The sequence below is a fragment of the Moschus berezovskii genome, chromosome 4 (genome assembly GCF_049115385.1).
Source record: "Moschus berezovskii isolate FMDL1 chromosome 4, NW_MosBer_1.0, whole genome shotgun sequence".
NCBI lineage: Eukaryota > Metazoa > Chordata > Mammalia > Artiodactyla > Moschidae > Moschus > Moschus berezovskii.
The window spans coordinates 22,012,060-22,030,240 of NC_142463.1; the positions used below are offsets into that span (position 1 = coordinate 22,012,060).

The 18,181-nt window shown below is 37.8% G+C and overlaps 1 protein-coding gene across 1 annotated transcript in view; it reads right to left on the minus strand.

Moving 5' to 3' along the window:
• Nucleotides 1-2,874: 2,874 nt before the first annotated feature.
• STIL (STIL centriolar assembly protein) overlaps nucleotides 2,875-18,181 on the minus strand; it is a 63,965-nt gene continuing 48,658 nt past the window's right edge. The window contains exons 16-18 of the mRNA XM_055402190.2: nucleotides 15,054-15,267; nucleotides 13,748-13,998; nucleotides 2,875-5,326 (exon numbers count right to left, since the gene is read on the minus strand). Of these exons, the coding sequence (XP_055258165.2) occupies nucleotides 4,537-5,326; nucleotides 13,748-13,998; nucleotides 15,054-15,267 (1,255 nt within the window). The 3' untranslated portion in view covers nucleotides 2,875-4,536. The remainder of the gene's footprint in view (nucleotides 5,327-13,747; nucleotides 13,999-15,053; nucleotides 15,268-18,181) is intronic.

The window sequence follows — 18,181 nt, forward strand, 5'->3', positions numbered from 1 at the left end:
AGCAGAATCAACATCAGACCCCTGCTGAATGATGAGGGGTAAAAGAGGTGCAGGTGGGGAGAGCAGAACAGATGGAAAGGCTGATGCTGGACTGAATGCCATGAAGGACCGGGCTGTTAACTCTCAAGGGGTGATCTTGGCCCAGTCACACCTCATGTGTGTTTTGTCTCATCATGTGTACGAAGAGGTGAATGATGTCTGCCACACATACTCCTGTTGGGTTTTGGTTGTGAGGATTATATGAGGAAATGTGTGGGAAAGCCCTCTGAAGAGTGTGAAGCAGTCTGCAAACCTAAGACATTACCATTAAATTTATTTTGCAGGCATAAAGGTATCTTGGTTAAACTAGGTTCTGACCACAAGTGTAATGTCTAGAAAACAAGGGCACAAAAAAGTCTTGTTCCTCTAACTTCCTGGGGCTCTGATAGTAGTACCACTATCATGTGGTATCATGTAAAATCATCGAACTCCTTATAACATGAACAGTGCTGGGGTTGCCTACTTCAGGACTCTTGTCTAAAAAGCAGTGGTTTCTGGTCTTGGCTAAAGGGCAGGGGGAGAAATAAGGCCAGTAGCTTGGAGGTCAGCACATATCTGAAATAGCACTGGCTGTAGTATTCAAAATCATTCATTCAGTTCAAGATCTGGGTCTTGTAGGAAGCTCTTCCTGAAGAACTTCCTGAAGTCCTCAGGCCTCAGATAAGTTGCATTTCTCAGTGGCTTAATAAGAGTTTGAGCTTGAATATGATTACAGTTTACTTGTGTAAGTTGCTTCCCTAAGGTCAGTCCCTCAACTATGAGGATTACGAGCTGGGGTCAGCCAGAAGGCGTAAATGCACTAAGGTGTGTGCAGTGCTCTGCACAGGGCCCTGTGAGCACGTGGCTGAGTCTCAAACGACGGAAGCTGTCTCCTCGCAGCCTGGGTCACGGTTATGGCCTCTCATCACACGCTGTCTCATACTGCTGTGCCACTGTTTCCAGTGTGTGTTTTCTCTGAACCCTTTACAGCTGGCAAAGCCGAGGCTTATGTCTCATACGTCTACATCCACTTCTGAGGAGCTTGTTTAGCACGGGCAGGGCAAGGTAGAGGACAAGAGAGCATAAAGCATAGAGGGGGCTCAGAGGTTGAGTGAACGGACATTGGATGAAGGGGGTGGAGGTGCCAATCAGCTCGGACCTAGACTAATAGGTTCCTTTCCCAGGTAATAGACGCTCCATTGTTTCCTTATTCCGTTTGATGTAACACCCGTATATCTATACACAGTGTTGTGTGGGACTGAATCAAAGAAATTCAGACAAATGTGACTTGAGAGGCAGTCATCTTGTCCTTAATCCAATTTTTCCAGTACTGATACTTTTCCCAAAGATGCCAAAAAGCTATCATAGATACTAATTTGTCAAATAACTTCCGAAGTGAAACATCTTAGAGAACCTCTAGAGTGGCTTCAGTAATGGTCTCTCTTCCCTGGATGTGTTTTTGGTTTTTATTGGTATTTAGTCGCTAAGTCAAGTCCAACTCTTTTTGCAACCCCATGGACTGTAGCCCACCAGACTCCTCTATCCATGGGATTTGCCAGTCAAGAATACTGGAGTGGGTTGCCATTTCCTTCTCCAGGGGATCTTCCCAACCCAGGGATAGAACTCGCATCTCCTGCATTGGTAAGCAGATTCTTTACCACTGAGCCGCCTGGGAAGCCCATTTAGTTAGTAGGAGGCATGGGTTTTTGAATCAGTCTGCAGTCTAAGTTCAATCTCCAAAACTGAAGCATCTTATCAGAAATCTTAAATTAAATGTGGTAACAGAAGTGATAGAATTAGATTTTGCCTAAAAAGTCTCAGCTTCAGACTTCCCTGCTGGTGCAATGGTTAGGAATCCACTTGCCAGTGCAGGGGACACAGATTCAATCTCTGGTCCAGAAAGATTCCACATGCCGTGGAGCAACTAAGCCCATGTGCCACAACTACTGAGCCTGAGCTCTAGAGCCCATGAGCTGCAACTACTGCGCCCATGTGCTACAGCTACTGAAGCCTGTAAGCCAACAGCTTGTGCTGCAAACCAAGAGACGCCACCACAATGAGAAGCCCGTGCACCGCAATGAGGAGTAGACCCCGCTCACTGCAGCTAGAGCCCACACAAAGCAATGAAACCTAGTTCAACCAAACATAAATTATTTTAAAAATAAAGTCTCAGCTTCAGTTTTCATTGTTCCGATAGTTTCTTGTTTCATGTGACAATTACAGGATTCCCAGTGATAATGGTAGAGGTAATGAGGCTGTCAGTGAATTAGCATTCTCTCAGACCTTAAAAAGTAATATGCAATATAAATTATACTTACACTCACTTCCTGGGTGAAAACACTGACGGCTAAAATGAAACAGAATGCACTTGAAGTGGTGCTCACAACTCCATTACTTAAAATTTTACTCTAGTGAAACCTATAAGTGGATTTTGAAAATATTTATTAAAATAACCTAAGTCCCAAATGATGACCAAGGGGACAAAACACTGAGAATCACCACCAGTGACATTTCCAGATCTGAATTTTAACCTCAAAGAGCAATGCAACAGGAAAATGTGCACTAACTGGTCCCTGGCTCCTGTGGAGAACAGCAGAGAGTTGTCATGCTACCACACTTTGGCTGGCTAGCTAAACTGGTGCATCAGGTTATCATCTCAGATGATGACAAAAGTTGGGTATTTAGAGACCGAAAGTCCGTTTCTTTTGCAGTTAACATCTCAAATTGTTATACAAGGCTGCTGCTGCTGCAACTTTAGCAGAAGAATTTTCTCACTCAAGTGAATGAGGACATTTTTCATTTATATTCAGAAATAACAATTTAAAATTTATTTTGTAAGAAGGTGGGGGGAAGGAAGCAACTATTGATGTACTCAAAAAGTTGGATGGATCTCAAGGACATTATACTGAGTGAAAACCACCTTCAAGAAATTACATACTCTGATTCCATTTTTATTAGCATTCTCAAAATGACACAACTCCAGCGATGGAGAACAGATCATTGGTTGTCAGGAGTTAGAGTTGGAGGCAGGCTGTATTTTAAGAGTAGAACTAAGGAATTTTTTTGTGATGATGGGACGGTTTGATATGTTGATTGCGGTGGTGGTTATGTAAATCTGTAAGTGATAAAATTTCATAGTTATATACCAAAAAGTAAATAAATGAGTGCAACAGCTTGTGAAACATGAAAGGTCTGTGGTTTAGTTACTAATATTGTACCAAATGTCAATTTCTTGGTTTTGATCATTTACTATGGTATGAAGAAAGCTGATCGCCAAAGAATTGATGCTTTTGAACTGTGGTGCTGGAGAATACTCATGAGAGTCCCTTGGACTGCAAGGACATCCAACCAGTCCATTCTAAAGGAGATCAGTCCTGGGTGTTCATTGGAAGGACTGATGCTAAAGCTGAAACTCCAATACTTTGGCCACCTCATGCGACGAGTTGACTCACTGGAAAAGACTCTGATGCTGGGAAAGGTTGGGGGCGGGAGGAGAAGGGGATGACCGAGAATGAGATGGCTGGATGGCATCACCGACTCTGTGGACATGAGTTTGAGTGAACTCTGGGAGTTGGTGATGGACAGGGAGGCCTGGCGTGCTGTGATTCATGGGGTCGCGGAGAGTCGGACACGACCGAGTGACTGAACTGAACTGAATTGATGGTTGTGTAAGATAGCATTATTGGGCATTGCTAGATGAAGGGTACACCTGAATTTGCTATCATTTTTGGAGTTTTGGGGGAATCTACAAAGTTTAGTTTTGTTTTTTTTAAGTGGACAAGGATATGCTATAATGGAGGATGAAGGAAAGCAGTCAATCTAGACATTTTTATTAAGTTCCATTAAAAAAATAGTAAAACATTTGAAAAACTCACAAAGTTTATAAAACACACTCATACTCATAATTTTCTTATTCTGTGATAGCTATTGCTATATGCTGAAATGTTACATTAACATCAACCCACAAGAGTGCAAAAGTTTACTTCCACAGTATTTAACAAATGTGCATCTGAAGAGAATATATATATATATATACGCCTTGCATAAAAGATTGCAAGTTATTTTAAAAAAATAAAACTTTTCCCCCCTTAAATAAGGGTTGTTTAGCTAATTTAGTCAGGGTCATGATAACTTTATGTTCTTTTAGGTGGTACTGGGTAGATGCAAAATGCTAGGAAAACACTTTTCAAAATGTACAGTATAAAAGGGCAACTCAGATTCATAGCTGGATAGCATCTGCTTATCTAAATTTATTGAAATAACTGATCTCAGGATTTTTTTTTTTTTTAAAGATCCAGTGATGCTTAACAACTCTATCTGAACAAAGAGCACTTAGGCCTGCTACCAGTTAGCCATCTCACTGTCAGGCCACTTGTTCAGCTCTTTGCCATAAGCTGCTATCAACAGAGTGATCCCTAGAGTGATTAGGAATTCCAAAACTGTCAAAAGGCTCTGACTTCCATAAGTATCTTCAGGAGACATCCCATCCTCATATCAGGAGGGTGGGGAGTTAAAAGTTTAAAATAATTTTGGCAATTGCCTGAGACGCTTTACATCTAAGAAGGTGCCTACTGAATTCATACTGTTCATTTGCTTTAAGGTTTCAGAAGGTTTCAGACTTTCAGGAAAAATTGGAGTGTCCCTTACATTTTCTTTCTCAGGATGCTGGGTAAATTCTGCTTTTCCAATTCGGAGATTCACTGCAGGGCTTGGTTTAAGGTTCTTTAATAAGAAAGTGGGGTTTTCATTCAACTGCTGTGTTGCTTTTGGCTGAACAACTTCATTTGTAATGTTTCTTAATACTGGCATATCTGTGTAGGTACCCACGGAGTCACAGTTGTAACCATTAGTTATCTCACCAGCATTCCTGGAAGGCTCTTTCTGACAATCAAGTTGTTCAGCTATGTACGTAAGGTTTTGATTCACTAAATGTTCGCTCTTGCCATCCGTATTGTTTGGAGGCTCCTCTTCATCTTCACTATTGTCGCTGCCTTGTATGAGTCCGTATCTCTTCATGTATTTTTTGGTTGCAAATGACATGTTGTTTGGTGAAATTAAACTAAGACCCACTGTGCTTTTGTCTGTATTAATATGTAGAAGGCTGAAAGGTGAATCACCATTATTTTGGCTTGATCGTGTGAGAGACAGTTGTGACAGCTGATTTTCATTTAAATATTTCAGAGCTATAGCATTTGCTTCCATGCTCAAGTCCACACCATTGGGGCTTAAGCCACTCATGCCAACATTAGCAAATGACATGTAGTTTAATCCAGAGATCACTGCTTCAGGGCTGATGCATGCCAACACACTGAAAGACAGAACAGGGCAGGCCATCATTTATCTTATTCTGAGTACTAAACAGTGTTATTGTAAATATGTTTCACTTTATGAGAGTAACAAAAGGTCTTCAGCTTTAAGCTGGATGGTGCTTTTTTATCTGAGTGCTCAGACATCTAAGTCTTGATGACACAGATACATTCAAGGGATAAATACAATAATCTAGAAGGTAATCTATGATTCAAAGACTAAAAGTGGAAGACAAATTAATTTTCCTAAATTAACATCAGTTACAGTTTTAAGACCATATATAAGACCTTACAATATAAAGCTTTTTAATATTGGTAAAGTAAAACAAAAATAAAATCAAACAGAAAACACAATTGACAATGTAACATTACAAGATTTGATGAGTACCTCAGAATATTACATTTTCATAGAAGAGATTCCATTTGTAATGAAAGAACAATATTAACCAGTCTCTGGATATGAAGGTGTATGCACGCGTGCATGCATGCGTGTGTGTGTATACAGTAATTTTCTTTTGTTAGATATAATCCTTACTCTCTTTGGTTGGTGTTATTTTATTAATAGTAATTAACTGACTTGCCTTTTCCCACACATCATTTATACTATAATAGCTGCTAATTTTTATTGGTGCCTTAAATGGCAAACCACTCTGGAACTCTTGCCTGGAAAATCCCATGGACGGAGAAGCCTGGTAGGCTTCATGGGGTTGCAAAGAGTCGGAAACGACTGAGCAACTTCACTTTCACTTATGTGCCAGGCACTCTGCTAAACATTTAGTGCCTCATTTAATCCTCACAAAAACCTCTCTCTAGGAAGTTATCTCTATCATGTATTTCAACCTTATTCACCATTACAACAAATCACATTTCCCTTCCCCTACTTTTCTGTTTTCTCCTGGGCCCTTATGGCTATCTATATATTTAACTCACATTTTTTATTTATTGTCTAGCTCCCTCATGAAAGCCCATGAGGACAAGGGATTTCTGCTGCTCCTGCCATTGCAGCATCCATGGTGCCTGGCACAAGGCAGGCTTCAATAAATATTTACTGAATGAGTAAAGAGGTAGTATCATCATTATCTGTATTTTACAGTTGAGCAAACTAAGGAAGAGAGACTTTAACTAATTTCCCTAAGTTGGACAGTTTGTAACCGGCAAGCTGAGACCAGGTCTGCCTTGCTCTCTTGGCCTCTGTGGCCACTGGTTCACTACACTGTATTCAGCAAAGTGTATTTTGGTATCAGAGTTTTTCTATTCCCTTGAGTCCTCTGTGTACTATTATATGTAATATATAACATACTATATTATTATTATATCCTAGTCAATGAATATGCTAGGACTTTCCATAGCATCCAATAAGCAATTCAGCTGTTTTATAAAGTCAGACACTGCCTGCATCTCTGCCCTTTGTTGGTGTTTACTTCCTCAGTCATGTCTGACTCTGTGACCCCAAGGACTGTACCCCACCAGGCTCCTCTGTCCAGGGGATTTCCCAGGCAAGCACACTGGAGCAGATTGCCACTCCCTTCTCCAGGGGATCTTCCCGACCCAGGGATCGAACCTGCGTTTCCTGCATTGGAAGCATGGAGTCTTAACCATTGGATAGCCAGGGAAGTCTGGAGACTATCTTAATAAGATGGAAGAGGTACTACCAATCTATCTAGACATATTCTTTTATGATACATTCATAGCGTTAATACCTTCTGAATATAAAGTCTTTTTTCTACTTTCTTTGCCCATTTCCTTTAAATTATAAGCTATTTGCATATTAAATCAGATTTGTACATGTTAAAAATATCTAAGTATAATACCTATAGATATTATTAATGTAAGTAATATGAAAAGGCAAATAAAAAGTTCTAATTCAGGCTTCCCTGGTGGCTCAGTGGTAAAGAACCTGCCTGCCAAGTCTGCAGGAGACACAGGTTCAATCCCTGGTCCAGGAAGATCCCACATGCCGTGGAGTAACTAAGTCTGTATGCCATAACTACTGAGCCTGTGCTTTAGAGCCTGGGAGCCACGATATCAAGTCCATGTGCCATAACTACTGAAGCCTGTGTGCCTAGAGTCTGTGTTCCACAACAAAGGAAGCCCCTGCAATAAGCCCACACACCACAACTAGAGGGTAGCCCCCGCCTGACACAGCCAAAGAAAAGCCTGAGCAGCAGTGAAGGCCCAGTGCAGCCAAAAATAAATAAATCAAATTTAAAACAAACTTCCAAGTCAAAATGTTAATTATTGACAGATTTCTCTGGTGGTCCAGTAGTTGGGCCTCTACACTTTCACTGTGGGGGGCATGGGTTTGATCTGTGGTTGGGGAACTAGTAGGATCTCACATGCTGCATGGCACGGCCAAAAAAAAAAAAGTTAAATACTGAGAAATAGTAGATCTAATTTGAATGAAATCTTTTTTAAAAAATCATTTTAGAAACTGAAGTATAGTTAATTTACCATGTTGTTTTAGTTTCAGGTGTACAGCAAAGTGATTCAGTTTTTATATATTTATATTCTTTTTCAGACTCTTTTCCATTATAGGTTACCACAAGATACTGAATACAGTTCCCTGTGCTGTCCAATAGGTCCTTGTTGTTTATGTTTTATATATAGTAATGTGTATACATGAATCTCAAACTCCTAAATTCCAGTCTCCTTCCCCCATCCCCTTTGGTAAACCATAAGTTTATTTCCTATATCTGTGAGTCTGTTACATAAATAAGTTCATTTCTCTCATTTTTTTTTTAGATTCCACATTTAAATGATATCATACGATACCTGTCTTCCTCTGTCTGACCTTCCTTAATATAATTCCGTGGTCCATCCATGTTGCTACAAATGGCATTATTTCACTCTTTTTTTAAAAAAATATTTATTTGGCTGTCAGGTCTTAGCTGCAGTCTGTGGGATCTTCATTGTGTCATGCAGGATCTTTTGCTGTGATGCACAGACTCTATTTGCAGCATGAGGGCTCAGTAGTTGCAGCACAAGGGCTTAGTTGCCCCATGTGGCATGTGGGATCTTAGTTCCACAATCAGGGATCGAACCTGCGCCCCCTGCATTGCACGGCGGATTCTTAACCACTGGACCGCCAGGGAAGTTTCTTCATTGCTTTTTTATGGCTGAGTAATAACAGATCTTCTTTTATAGAATGGTTAAAGATCTATATAAATCCATGAAAACAACTGATATCAGTTTACAAGTTTCTTCAAGCTTCACTAACACAGCCAGCTAGTTTCAATTTGGGGGCTGGGGGAAACACCTTGACTTTGAAAACAAATCAATAATACGTGGAACCAATGCATAGAAACACTAGGGTAATTAAGATGAAAAGCAAAAGTAAGACACTCCACTGATCAAATCCTAAAAGCCCTGATCACAGATATACTATATTAGGCTCTCATTAGATGTACAGTTACAAAAGGATAAGGAGAATCCATCTATGTTTGAGTATGAGAGTCACATGCCAACAATTAAGGGAATTATTCCAACTTACTAAAGATGAAAATCAACCCTGACTTATTGTCCTATTTGAATCCCGATTAGTTATCTCCTACTTACCCTGTGTAGGGTTTTCAACTAGAGAACACATATGGTTTCCAAGTAGAGAGCAAAGAAGTAACTACAGAGACTGCTTAAGATCTATTTTGAATTCGAAACGTCACTCCAGTTGGGAATATGCCCATAGAGGCTGCTGCCAGTCCTCCATCTTCCCTACAATTTCTAGGTATGTCTGGGACCCTCTTTTGTTTTCCTGCTTTTGGACCTTCTTAATCTGCAGTGTTCTGGTTTGGAAAGCAGAAAGGAAATCTTCCTTCCCCTGTCTCAGCTACTCTTGTGGCTGTAGGATAACGCTCCTGGAGTCCAGAACTGGAACTCCAAAAAAAGTAAGTTTTCACATAGGTACAATGACAAAGGCTAGCTGGTTTACGGAATCAGAAAAACAATGGGCATACAAGGATTAGAAGATTACTTTCCCAGAATACTAAACTACAATTTATACACTATTTCATAGGAAAAATCTATTAAACAACTGCCTTTTGAACTTTTCGCACATCAGCTATAGTATACCAATATGTGTTAAAAGATAACACAAGGCCATAAATACTGACAATAAGTATTACAGAGGTTTTAAAAGAGTAAAGCATTCATTGTAAACTTCAGTGATGACCCCAGTAGGTGAGATTTCATTCCTTTAACAATCCATGAAGGCCCACCAAGTGTGACAGAGGCAACGAGGATTCACAGATAGATAAAACTCACAATCTCACTGGAAAGGCCATCACAAGAACAGGCTGTATAATCTATTAGAAACTAGGTATTCTGAGATACAAACCATCAATGATCTGGTGAGAGGTCCTGGATACACTGACAAAGAAGGTGACATCTGAGTTCCACTTTAAAGGATAAGGAGGACTGTGGCAAGCAGTAAGATGAAAAAGAACATCCCAGGTGAAAGTAATAGCAAGGAATTTTGCAAATACCAAAGGTGGGTAAACTGGAATGTGGTAGGAGTGGTAGGAGATTACACCAAAAAAACTAAGCTCAAGGCAAACCGTGCAATATGAATTAATTAGGTAGGTTTTAGATAGTCTTACACCTGGAGTCTCCTCTCAGCCCAAGACTATCGACAATAGAAATATGACTTACATGTTAGAGACATAGTTTCAGTGCAGGTTATTTTTAATCACAATAATATATAGAACCCATTTATAATCAATAAAATATAAATTAAAGATAATTTAACAATTATTGGTCTAAATTAGCATAAATCTTTAAAAATCATCAATTTTAATATAGGATAATTATAAAACAGTATGAAAATATGCTAGGTACATCTCCTATCAGTGTATATTACAATTGACTATTTACCTGTGCATCTTCTCTACTGAACTTTAAGATCTATGAGGGGAAAGACAGTTTTCCTATGTTATCTTATATACTATGATATTTCTCATAGCTGGCTCACAGTAGAAGCTATATATATATATATATATATATATATATTTACTGAAGTAAAATGAGTGAAATATAAAATATATTTACTGAAGTAAAATGAGTGAAAGTATTGCTGAACTACTAATACATATATAGCCGATAGGACTGCAAATGTTACTCTTTCAGAAAACAGTATAGTGACAGCCTTAACATTTTCCTACTATTTGGCTTAATCTTTCCATTTCTGAAATTCTATTCTGAAAAAATAATACTAAACCTAAAAAATTCAATCTTTGCAAAAAGATGTTTATCATAGCAATATTTAAGACAGTAAGACACTGAAAATGCTTTAACTCAGTTTTGACAAGAGGGAAGGGGTTAAGTAAACAAATACGATGTTCCACTTACTGGTTTATTAAATCCCCATTAAAGATGATGCTTAGAAAACATTGTAACAACTTTGAAAACATGCTTATTTTCCAATATAAGACCAATTTTTTTTGGGGGGTTGTATATAGAGTATGGTCAAAACACAAAGCAGCAAAATGTACATACTATAAGATCCTACCAAAAACTTAAGCAGTAAGCATAGAGCAAAACAGTAAAAGAACAAAAACAAAACTATGGACTTTGGAGTTAGAAGAAGAGGTTGAAAATTACAGGTGATGGGCCTTGAATAAATTGGTACTTAATTTTTTCATTGATGTCTGTGTGTATGTGTGTTAGTTGGTCAGTCGTGTCCAATTCTTTGCGACCCTATGGACTGTAGCCCGCCAGGCTCCTCTGTCCATGGAATTCTCCAGGCAAGAATACTGCAGTGGGTTGCCATTGCCTTCTCCTGACCAAGGAATTGAATTCGGGCCTCCCACATTGCAGGCAGATTCTTTACCATCTGAGCCACCAGGGAAGGCCCTCTTCATTCATAAAACATGTATAATAAGAGTATTTATCGTATAGATTATTGCAAGGATCAACTGAAATAATGCTGCATAAACCTTTAGCACAGTTCCTCACACTTTATGTGCACTCAATAAATGACTGCTGTTAAAAAAATAATCTTAGAAAAATAAAGAAATACAAAAACAAATTCTTTAATAATAAATTACGTTGGTTGGTATGAATATGGTTTTTTTCTTTCTTAGCCTTGAGGTTTGCGGGATCTTAGTTCTGCAATCAGGGAAGGAACCTAGGCCCTCAGTAGTGAAAGCACAGAGTCCTAACCACTGGACTGCCAAGGAATTTCTCTGAATATGATTTGTTTATTTGTTTTGGTCTACTTTTTTAAATTTTCTAAGGTGTCCAAAATGAACTTACATTGCTTTGGTAATGGAAACAAAACAAATATCAAACTCTATTCCCAAAGCACTATAGTATTTTACCCAATTTATATAATAAAGCTTCGAAAAAAAAGTTTTTATGTGAAGATATAGCTATGTGGTTCTAACATTTTAGCCAGCTTACCCCTCTATGGAAATAATTAATTTAACATATTGCTTTTGCAAACAATTATTTTTTCACCTCAGCTTTCCTTTCCTTGAGAAAATCCTCTTACATGAAACTAAAATCCTATCTAGGGGTGTATATGGATTTTTCAAATCATATAGATAAATGAATTTAAAAAATGGGAATAAAATCCCACAATACTAAATGAAAATGTCTATTTTATAATGGTAAGTAAAGAAAAATAAACAAAATTATATATACAGTAAAACTTCAACTATGTTTCCTAATTTCCTTTGGGTGTTATTAGTTCAAATGACATTTTCTTCATTTTTTAAAATTCCAACTGTGAGTTTGTATCATTTTTATAGTATAAATTTATAATATAAATTTTCATTTAAGTAAAGGGCAGAAGTATTGATTAAAACAATCTGACCACCCCATACTGATAGAGCAAATGGCTTTACTTTCCATTTCATTCTAGGCATGTAAAAACTTTATCAGGTTCATTGTATACTAAAAATTTATTAATTTCAATGTCTGACACTTAAGACATTAAAATAGGGTGGCCACTATGAAGAAATACATTACTTAAAAACTATTCCCCACAAGCAGCCATACCAAATGTAAGGGTTCCACAAAGATAGCAGGTTGATTTAAGCATTCTAACAGATGTAATAGAGCCTCTATCCTAAGAGTATTGAAATAAGACCTTCAAAAATGCTAGTCTCACTCCACTGGTGGCAGGGATATAGACTAGTACAGCTATTTTGGGGGGCAATGGCAACATATGCCAGACTTTCAGATGCATACATCCTTTGATCCCACCACTTATAGGAATTCGCCCTACAAAAACACTTGTACAAGTACCTGTAGAATGATGTTCACCTAGCACTGTCTGAGATAAGGAATAAGAGATTCGGCCTAAAAATCCATTCGTAGAGAACTGGGGTTCACTGTATCATAGTACATGGGCACAACAGAATATTGTAGTCATTTAAATGCAAGGGAAGAATTGCTTATACCTAAGAAGTATCTATGTCACGCAAAAAAACCCCATAAATTGCAACACATCACACAGATACATACTTGAACATGCGTAAAGCATTTCTAGAAGAATACCAAAGAAATAGTTAAGAGAAATAACTTAGAAGGAGTCAGACTGAGGAGTTTGGGAAGTGGGTATTTTTGCATTTTATTTGATATTCACGCATGTTATTTGATTTTTTTAAAATCATGAGATTGTATTAAAAAAACATCAAAAATAATTAATAGAGAATATACTAGCCTTATTTTGGGTTCCCTGGTGGCTCAGATGGTAAAGAATCCGCCTGCAATCCAGGAGACCTGGAATCGATCCTTGGGTTGGGAAGATCCCCTGAAGGAGGGCATGGCAACCCACTCCAGTATTCTTGCCTGGAGAATCCCCATGGACAGAAGAGCCTGGTGGGCTACAGTCCATGGGGTCGCAAAGAATTGGACATGACTGAGTGACTAAGCACAGCACTAGCCTTAATTACAGAATTTCCAGATTTTATGTTCTTTAAAAGCAAGTGTGTGTTGAGCTGATCTTTGATGAACAGAAATCTGAACAGAAGAACATGGCCAGTTGGAACTGGTGAGAAATAAGTAAGGTTCATATAACTATAGTCTTCAAAACACAGTCCTACAAAAAGGAAGGTTTTTGCCTTTTAGATGACAACTGCATTAACTGTACATCTAGTAGTTGACACAGACCCTGTCACCTCCAGGAAAACTTTTCTAGACACCAAAAGTAAGTAACAGCTCATTTCTCTTAGCATTTTGTTGGCATCTTTATTCAGGAGCTACCCCTGTCTCTCAAATTACTTAGGTATATAACCTACTCTTCTACTAAAACGGAACCTCTACAGGGTAGATATGATTTCTTATTCACCACAAACATATTAATATAGACTCTGCATAAATCATAAGCCAGTTGAATTGAATGGTAAGCTTATACCTTTTTTCATGAGGAAGCTGCAATGCATTTACATTTTTTTTTAATCTTTTAAAACAAATTTTAAACTTACCTGGCATGATCCACTTTATGTGCATTTTTCTTCACTTTAGTTGGAGAATCAATTTTTACTCCAAAGCTTCTAAGTTGCTTAAGAGTTGCATTAAGAACACATTCTTTGTCCACGGATCCTGAATCATGTTTTTTTTTCTTAGTATGGTAAACATTCTGGTTTTTGGTGCTCTCATGACTGATAATTACTGCTTTGGTGGATGGCTCCTCAGCTACTTTGGGGGAGTTATTCAGTAGGTGGTTCCCTTGACTCTGATGAAAGAAGAAAAATGACATATTTGAAAATCACTATTAGGAAACAAAAATACAAATAATACTGTTAAGTAATGCCAGAGTAAAATATTATCTTTCTAAATTCTACAAAGCATCAAGTACGTTTGCCAAGTTTTATGGAATTTTTATAAAAGAAGTCCATTCTAATGAATGAAGATCCTAGAGAAAACTTAGAATGTTTGTTCAGAACTTGTTCATTTTAAAGCCAACAAATTTATTTTCAAGGATTTTTTGTGAAATCTTTATAAACAAAAGTTTAAAATTATGCTTTCATTTGAAAAAGGATGTTTTAGAGTTATGTGTAACCTTTATGTTACTTTCAAAATTTGACTCCTCTTTTCTCACTTTGAATGAGAATGACCTGTAATTCTGCCTTCCTAACATTAAAGCATATTTCATTCCCTTGAGCATATGGCTGGTAGCACCAGTGTAGGACCTAGCAGGCAAATAACAAATCCATGTTAACTGATGAATACTCAGGGCCCTCTGAAGTATGTTTAATTAGTCTTCAATTATAAATGGAGAAATCAAGTGTTCTAAAGTCTACAATTTGATTGGAAGTGACCGCCACGGTCATCTGACCTCCAAGTCCCAGTTTACATTTTACTGTACTGTGCTGGTTTCTGCCACACATCAGCTCCTTTTTATCGTGCGCTGCTTTTGCTCATTCTTTAGCTGTTTGTTACTGTACGCATGCATTACCCCCCCTAGGTTTTCAAAGGCAGAGACTGTCATGTTCATCTTTATATTACCCACTTTACTCAGTTCATTTTCTTAGACTAAGTATTCCATAAAAATCTGCTTCTATGAGCTGAAATCAGCAAATATTATCATAAATACTCTATTACTTTCCAATTTTCAAACTTCCTGCAAACTCTTGCTTATTTTTTTCTGGTACTAACTTCGAACTTGAATTTGGGGAAAAACTTTTCCTATCAAGGTCCCCACCAGTTTAAAGATGGGAAAGGCTTAACTAGTGTTCCTTAGACTAAATCACCATCTCACAAAAGACAAAATGCTTTACATTTTCTTACCAACACATCCTGGAATAGTTGCTGGTTATCTGATGGTTGATGAGGCAAGGGTTGCATTACTTGCTCCGTTTTGGGTTCCCCTGATGTTCCAGAGCTATTAGTGGCACCCTCTGTTGGTCCACTCTGGAAGCACATGCTTACACACTCTGCTTGCAGGGGATTCGGAAAGAATACAGGTACATCAGGTTCTTTTCTCTCAAGTGGAGAAGAGCTGCTTGAAAGGACATATATAAAGTAACTGTTAATTCTGTTATTTTGTTTTACAACAACAACAAAACAAACAGAAATCTTAAATGGTTTATTAAAACAAAAACAATTCCTTATTATGCCAGTCAAAGCTCTCTGAAATTTGGTAGTCAACCTGGCTTTTCAGCCAGTCCCTTTCAATCAATGCTCCCTGTTTTATCTTCTGAACAAACTGGATTACGAACAATATTCTAAGTTCTTCTGCCCATAAATTTTGTCTACTATGCAATAGTTCTCAGTCTTAACTACACCATCAATATTACCTGTAAAGTTTTTAAAAACACAACTCTTTGGACTTCTCCCCTCAGAGATTCTCAACTGGTGGAGGGCCCCAATTTACTGTATTTTCAAATGCCCTGGAGCCAAGAGTTACTGTTCTAATGCTTTTAAATTGGCATACTCTTGTCAAAATCCTATCCACTGTTCAAGGGACATTTTAAAAGTTTACTTCCTCTATGATGTTTTAAAACATTAACTGGATATGTCTTCTTGCTTCTTTCAACCTCCGTTAGCACTTTCTTTTATCTCTTAGGTCACATATACTCTCATTTATAATAAAGGTATCTGTGTGTTCATTATATCTTGGGCAAATATCTTAATCTCTCTGGGCCTTAGCTTCCTCATTCATAAAATGGGCAAAACAGCATCCACCTCCCTGGGTTGAAAAACATGACACAGGACGAAAGGAGATACAAAGTGTCTAGCACAGTACCAGATAAACCGAGTGGGGGATCTGTAATTGCTAGTTTTCTTCATCTCCTGCTGCCATCCCGTTACTTCCTAAATAGCACATTGGACCTTTATCTTCAATTATGTTAACTGATTTCACTTTAATGAAGACATCAAAACTCAAATGTAGAAGCAGAAAGCCAGGCTTCAGAGATTTTATAGCTTCTGGGGAAAGTACTTGTACTGAGCAGGATTTTTATCATGCAAACATCTGCAAAGCTCTTTATTTTTAAAGAGAGTTCACGTCAGTTACTGAGTTAGACTTATTCTACCTTTAGCTAAATGATGACGATTAATTTTTAAGGTACTAATTCTGATACTATTATATGTATATTACATACTATTCTATGTGTTTTACATATATTAACTCATCTAATCTTTACAACAATCCTGAGATAGGTACTTTCACTGTCTCCATATAGAGACAAGAAAACAGAAGCATTCAGAAATTCTGAGACCTGCCCATGGTCACACAGTTGTGATTTGAATCCAGGCAGTGTGGCTCCATGCTGTTAATCACTCTGCTATATTGCCTTTTCAAGAATTCAAAAATACCTGTTTTGGTGTCTAACCCACCAAACAAAAGTAAAAGCCAAAAATTCCAGAAGAAAAGAACTAAAACATTAAAATTTTCAAATTTTAAAAACTGTTTAAAGATGATTCTAATATGGCAAGTATTAGCAGGTATGTCCAAAGCTAATCTCTCTTTAAAAAAAGAGAAAAAGTATTGTGTCAAAAGAAAGTCTATGGATATCACACATGGCTCTTACCTGGGAAAAAGCAACCGATTACCATAAATGCTGCAAGTCAAAAAATCTACCTTTCACAAACTGCTTTAACATTAGTCTAACCCAGCAAGACAACCAAAGCGGGCAGGGGACTCCAGTGGCCAGGTGCCATGTCTGAATACTTAGCAGCGCGAACCACATCATGAATCAGACCAGATGTTTGGGAAGAATCCTAGAAAAGCACCAAAACCACCATGCACAACACTGGAGATACTATTTAATCCAAATTATATACTATGTGGAACAAAGATCAGATTTACATCCAGTTATATGTTGGAATCCACAGAGTTTGTTAATTGCCCTGAAAAAGCAATTCATTGCACTCTATCAGTTAACTCAGATCTGTTTCTGAAGTTAAAAACACCACAATGGATTGGAAATTTTTAAAGTTCTACTTTCAGAGGGAAACACTAATCCTTGAAAGTAGTCTACAGTTTACAGAAGGAAATACAGATAGAATAAATGTGGATAACCACAGGGAGAATAAATAAGGATAACTACAGTTCATGTCTCTTTGTTCTCATTTTCTGTAACTATTCCAAGTGAAATGTGAACTTATCTTGGGGGCTTACCCCAAACTGCTCTTCCTATCACCAAACATCTATGAAGTAGCTGATGTGGGGAACCAGACACTGGTTCAAGTCCTAAAGGTACAGAAATGAGTATGATCCACAACCTGTAGGAATTCAATCTAGTGGGGGTTGAGACAGGTATACAGATCTTTTTAGTATACTGTGGTACATATTATGAATACTTAATTGAATTGTAAGGTTAAAACATACTCTCTACTGAGCAAAGCAGATAAATATTTCTGGTTTTCTGGAAGGGTGTGTTTGTTGTTCTAATCATTATTGTAATCAGATAATTTAAAATATCAAATATTACCAAAAGGCTTAAAATTTTAAAAAATTAATCAACTGCCTGCCCATGCCACCCCTACCACTGAATTCACCTATTTTAAAACTATTTCATGTGATATTGCACTGTGGTGTTTTAACCCACCTTATCCCTTTACATTCAAAATTTATCCTACACCTGATCCCTGCCACCACTTCCAATTCCCAGGCACCTTCATCTCACTTGGTCTTCAGTCTACTAAGCAGTCTCCTTACTTCTAATCTTAACCCCCGTCAGTTCACTTGCCACAAAACAGCGGGAATGGTAAAAAACAAAAATGATCATACCACTGTCATTTAAAATCCTCCCTGAGTCTAATGAACACAGAATGTATTCAGAACTTCAACATCCTACAAAGCCCTACATAATCTGAAAGCTTCTTTTACCATCTTACTTAATATACCCACTTCACTCCCATACCACTATCCTAGTTACACTCCACTTGTTCACCCTAGTTTATTTCCTTCA